Here is a 6,000-nt window from a genome sequence, read left to right as displayed (position 1 = left end):
AGCTTGTAAGAGACTGTAACTTCGGTCTTGCTTGCACTCTCTTACTCTCTTACTTGTTTACTCTGATGAAGCTGTTTATGGAGAGGCTCACGTGGCAAAGAATTAGGGAGGCATTGAGCCAACAGCTTACAAGGAGCTGAGTCCTCAGTCCAACAGCCTATAAGAAACAACCCTGCCAACAATCACTTGGGTCATATTGGGAGCAGATCAACCCCCAGTTGAACCTTTAGATGACTTCAGCCCTGGTTGATGCTTTGATTGAAATGTTTTGAGAGACTGAGAGTCAGAGGATTCAGTTAAACTGCACCCGCATGCCTGACCCACAGAAACTCTAAGAGAATAAATGTTACTGTTTTAAGCCACCAGGTTTTGCAGTAATTTGTTACACAGCAATAGATAGCTGATACAGTCAGGAATAGTCCCCTCCTTACTTCCCACCTCTCTAACTCCTATATGTCTTCAAGTCTCAGATTTAAATGTCACTTCCTTAAGGATGATTTCCCCTTCTCCTGTCTGTCTTCCCCGAGACTGTCAGTGCCAAGTCAGAGCAGACTACATTTTTTCCACACTGAATTCCCAGCATCATGTGGTGCCCAGCACAGGGTGGGAATACAGTAATGTACAGAATGAAAAAATGAATAAACAAATGAACAAATTAATAAATGAAGTACACCAAAGCTTCACAGTCCAGAGAAGAACAGAGCAAAGCCCAGCGCTCTAGCCAAGACAGTTACAGAAGTCTGACAATTCCCAGGCTTTATTTTTTAAAATACCAAAAAACAAAAACAAAAATAAAAATAAAACCATGTCAACATATTCTAGATAAAAATTTGTAACAACAGAGTGGGTTATAACAAAATTCTCTACATAAATAAAAAGTCCAACAAAGGTTAGCTCATAGTCCAGGATTTTCATAAAAACTTGGCAGCTGTAACAGGAATTGACCTGGATACTAAAGAATGAGCGAATGAAGGCAGGGCATGTATCACAGAATTTGCTCCACATTATCACTCGGCTGGAGCTGGTGTTCCTCTGCTCTTGATATTAAATCTGGGAAAGTATCCAGTTTTTTCTGAAATGAATGAATTTTTAGCTAAATGCTAAAAGAAGGATTTTGAAGTTTGAGGATAAAACTGTGGCCACAGAAAGATAAATTCAGTCCAGTTGTTTTAATTGGCTAAACTCCTACAGGACTTTTTAAATGATAAACTTCTATGATCAGCACCTCAGTACAGTATTCCACCTGGTTTCATTAGTGATTCCTGATCTTCACTGCCTCCAGATAGCATCCAACACATGCCCTAGAGGGACATCCAGGGCTTAGCTGGCTTTTCCAGCTCGCTCTGCTAATGCACCCTATGGCACGCATGCACCCTGCTCTTACCATTCCTCAGTCACCAGGCACACTTTTTCATCTCTGTGCCTTTGCATGTGTTCTTGCTCTGACTCAAGTCCCCCTTCAGTGCCACCTTACCCCTGAGAAGCCACATTCAAGTCAGAACACTCCAGGGCCCCCTGGAAGTGACAGCTCTTCCGCCCTGTCCTCTCAGGGCCCTTGGTCTTTAGCTCACTTGTGGCCTCTCACATGCCAGCACTGTATTGTGAGCAGGTATGTATTTGATTTGTCTTCTCTACCACCCAGACCTGGAGGATACGGTCTCTGTCTTGACGATCATTTTTCCCTCCATAACCCAGCACACAGCTTGAAGGGAGCAGGGGCTTAATATGCATTTGTTGTTAAATGAACAAATGAAAGAATGAATGAAGCATATATGCTAAAAAGGCTTTTAAATAAGTCAGATACACTTTATATCCCAGTGCCAACAATAATATAGCCATAGAAAGAGATTTAATGTTAAAAACATTCTAATTTGCCTCTTTATGAAATTTTGTTTTCAAATGTGGCAAAGATACTCTCTCATAAAGCAAAAATGAACTTAGAAATGAATAAACAGAATGTTTTTTCACTAGTGCACTAGAACATTGGCTAAAAGTTTTAATACATTACTGTAAATAGTCACAGAGAAGCCAAGGAAGTAAGTAAAGAGCAAAGCAAACTATTAAATACAGGAAAATGAGCTTTGCAAGAGATTTCTGGAATTCTTTAATAGTCTATTGTTGAACTTTTAGCAAAGTGATTTCAACAATTTTAAAAGTTTAATAACAACAAATATTAGTCCTACATAAAGTGATTAAGTCAAAGTAGTTTACTTCAAACACAGAGACTTAGTTCCAGAAATGGAATGTGCCAGATTGTTTCGGGAATGTTGTTTGAAAGGATAGTGCTCTCATGACTAAGTCCAGTGTATCCTGAATCTTCATGTTATTTCTTTCTACCAGGGAAGGATGTCTCCCAGATGGTTTCATGTTTTCTTCTGGTTCAAGGGGGAGAAGAGTATGGGGATTGAACAGACATCGAGGCTCCCCCAGGATGCCAACTCTGTGAAAAGAATTATCGGCAGAGCTGAAGCAGTGAGGCCAAAGACTAAGGTGAATGGTTGTGTGTGTGTGTGTGGGTGTGTGTGTACTAAAGCTAAGACTCACAAACACACACACACACCTATTTTTATTTTATTTCTTTGAACATTCCCCTGTTTCTACGAACCACCACTATGCTCTTAATTATGGGTTCAAAACCTCAGCCCACAGCAAGATTTTGTATTGCCCCTTCCCACATTTCCCAAAGATGATTCTTCTAACGGAAAAACATCAGCCTTATAAAGTCTGCTACTCACTCCTCCAAATTAGAACTATTTGAAGTCTAGCATAACTTTCTAGTAATTTTTTCTAGTCTAGATGGGTGCACCAAGAGCTGCCCTGGAAAGGAAACAGGTGGAGAGGAGCAGGGGGTGGGGAGAAAGGCTGTGCTTCCATCTGTGTGCACCCGTCTGGCAGAGGCGTGGAATGTGAGCCCCTGCCCCTCCCAGGCCCAACCTGGGCAGCGATGCTCAGGCTCCCCTTTCCCTTTCCTCGGGCCACTTACACTGGCATGGGCACAGAGTCCAGACTGTCCATGTGCTCCTGCATCTGGGCTGGGAGTTTGATGCTTCCTTGATGATACTTTTTCTCAAAGATACTCTGAGCCTTTTCTCTGAGAGATGGCAGCAGAGTTGACATGACTGGAGAGCGCATGTTAATGGCTTTTTTAATTGCTGGGCGCTTTGCCATCATTCTCCTGTGGGGAAAGAAAGGTGACATTTGGATCACATCATCTTGTTTTCTAGAAATGCCCTTGAGCTCAGGAAAGTCAAAAGATCATACCTGAATTGTACAAAGGTCATGCGTTTCTTTTCCCCTCCTGATTCTTCTTCCTCTCGCTTCCTTCGAGGGATGTTGAACATACTGGTACGAAAGAGCCTCCCTATTTCTTCCTCAATCTCCACGAAGTGCTGACGTCGGAAGACAATCCAAGCTACATATGTACAGAAAGTGAAAAAGGACTACAACAGAAAAGAGACAAGAATCACAACCCACAGCCAGATGAAAAGCTCCCACCTGTCTTTAGAACACTGCTAAGTAGACGTAAACCCAGATGACCCAATTTCTCAAAGTTCCTGAAAAGCTGTGGAAAATTACACATGTACTCACCTTTGCAGGAGTAAAATCAGGCCAAAAATTTAAGGTGTGGTATGCAGCTTGTTAGCATGCTTTTTAGAAAGAATATTCACTAAAAATAAGTGCTTGACAAACAGCTATTGGTTATTGCTATACGTCATGTTTCACACCAAAGAGAGAAGCCCCAAAATGTAAGTGACTTACCTCAAAGAACTTCCAGTCTTTTTGTGTATCTGATATTTTCTCCCTGCAACACAACAAATCACAACCATTGGTTGAGAGGGAGGCACAATTTTTCAGGGATCCAGGTAATAAGCCCTTATCTTCAAAAGGCCCAAGACTATTTAGCCACATAAATACGATCAAAAGTCATTGATGATGAGTCCCAATATCTTTTCCTTCAACTTCTTAGGTTACCCAGATCAAAACCCCTAGAGTGTTTGGTCAAAACTTAATCAATATAAATTTAAGATAAGCAAGCGAGGAAATGTATTTTTCCAAATGCTTCTGGTGATCTGAGTGTTGGGGAGGTGAGGGGAGTGGAAAGGTGGTGAAGTGGTAAGACGAGGTATGGAAGTAAAGAACTAGAAGGTAAGTCTAAAGTGAAGAAAAAGAAAAAATCTTGAATAAGGGTTATGGCTATTGAGTGCAAAAAGAAACAGAAACAAAATGGACAAATGTCTATGCCATGCAATTGACTGGGACAGTAGTGAGCTCTTCCTTCCGAATGAGGTATGTAGACTGAGCCTTGTCTCTTAAAGGCAGGCATTGGCCCAAGAGTTCTTGCAACACAAATTCAATGCTAAGGATACTGTACTGGCATGGGCATGCTTAGTGACCCTGGCCTCCCCTCCCCAACACAGGCCATTCTGATTCTGATTCCCAGCCTTAGGAAAGCAGGCATGGCCTAGGGAGGACTTGAGAGTTGATGAGTTGATGGCGAGGGCTGTGCACCTGCAGTCACGGGATCAGTCTTGGGGACCAAGGCTGCACCCAGGGCACTCCAAGGTTGATCCTGGGTTTGCTTCTGCTTTTGCTTAGGCCTTCCTCAGAGTAACTGACTCCTAGAATTGGCCTCGGTATCAAACGCTCCAGAACTGCCCTGAACTCCCAGGGTCTGGGGAACACGACTCAAACCCCTCAGGACTCCAGCCTTCTCACAGAGACTTCATGGTCCATATGGGCCCAAACTAGCCCTCTATTTGGGGGAACCACTGAAGAGGTGGGTCAGCTTTTACTGGAGTAGGTCCCTCCCTTCCTGCAGACTCTTCATTTACACACTCGTGTGCAAGTCAACAAAGAATTAAGGCAATAGTTATTACAGTGAGCATTTACTAAGTGTGGACTATGCGCCCAGTACTATGCTAAGCTCTTTGCATTGATTATCATATTTAGTTCTCATAAGATCCCTATGATGTAGTCAGTATTGTTATTCCCACTTTACAGTTGAGGAAACTGAGGTTGAGACTGAAGTTCAAAGACATATTTAATTAGGTGCAGAGTCTGTACTAAAACTCGGGCCTGTCAGATCTCCACATTTATTTTCATAACCAGAACACTAGGGAAACAAGCTTTTCCTTTAGCATATTTTGCAGATAAAAATATTAAGCCACAGAGCCCATCAGAAACTTTTCAGGACAAGCCTCAGAGTCCTTCTGTGCCACCTGAAGCCTCAACCTGACGGGGTGCACATGTGGAATTTCCGCTCTTCCATGGCCTCTGCCAGCTGAAACCAGAGACCAGGCAGACCTGCCAAGCTGAAGCAGACACCACCAGACCCTGTTTTTGGAATACCAAGTCAGCTTGCATTCTGGGAGGTTCAGAGCAGCGCTTACATTGGCACAACCCAAAGCAGCACCATCTTAGCAAGGTTTTGTGAAACGACAGAATGATTGCCCAGGAAACACACACTTCCTCTCCTTCTCTTTTCTTTCACTCTTTTTTTAAACATTAGAAGGTACCATGAACCTCCTCCCCTTTTCCTCAAGTTGCCATAAAACTAGGACTTCTTTCTCTCTTCCAGCCCAAAGCAAACCGGCGCAGGCGCACTGCAGAAATGAAACACAGAGGGTGGCGGGTTTCTTCGTCCCACTCGGATTTGGCTCTGCATATGAAACGGAAATGAGGCCAGGAAACGGAGGCAGAGAATGAGGACATTTGGGGACCTCACAGTTTAAATCTGCAAATTCATATCTTGATGGTAGATTTTGAGCCATTTTCTTTTCTTCCTTCCTTTTTTTATCTTATAATTCTTATATTAAGTACACCATAATTATAAATCGATCATAAATTTAGAAGTTTACTGAGTCTAAATAACAAATTTAAGGCCCCCAAATCCTCTACGAATTGAAACAGGATTTATAACAGCACAACAGCACAATAGAAATATAATGCAAGCCACAAATATAATTTAAAATTTTCTAGTAGCCACAGTAAAAAGAAACA

The 6,000-nt window shown here is 42.4% G+C and overlaps 1 protein-coding gene across 1 annotated transcript in view; it reads right to left on the bottom strand.

The window, feature by feature from the left end:
- Positions 1–1,626: 1,626 nt before the first annotated feature.
- LOC124231039 (protein phosphatase 1 regulatory subunit 36-like) overlaps positions 1,627–6,000 on the bottom strand; it is a 39,222-nt gene continuing 34,848 nt past the window's right edge. The window contains exons 8-11 of the mRNA XM_046647680.1: positions 3,760–3,802; positions 3,262–3,440; positions 2,984–3,175; positions 1,627–2,440 (exon numbers count right to left, since the gene is read on the bottom strand). Coding sequence (XP_046503636.1) covers positions 2,227–2,440; positions 2,984–3,175; positions 3,262–3,440; positions 3,760–3,802 — 628 coding nt within the window. The 3' untranslated portion in view covers positions 1,627–2,226. The remainder of the gene's footprint in view (positions 2,441–2,983; positions 3,176–3,261; positions 3,441–3,759; positions 3,803–6,000) is intronic.

Source organism: Equus quagga, chromosome 20, assembly GCF_021613505.1.
Source record: "Equus quagga isolate Etosha38 chromosome 20, UCLA_HA_Equagga_1.0, whole genome shotgun sequence".
Classification (NCBI taxonomy): Eukaryota; Metazoa; Chordata; class Mammalia; order Perissodactyla; family Equidae; genus Equus; species Equus quagga.
Note: the sequence above shows the minus strand (reverse complement) of the source record. Positions and strands in the feature narration are given on the sequence as shown.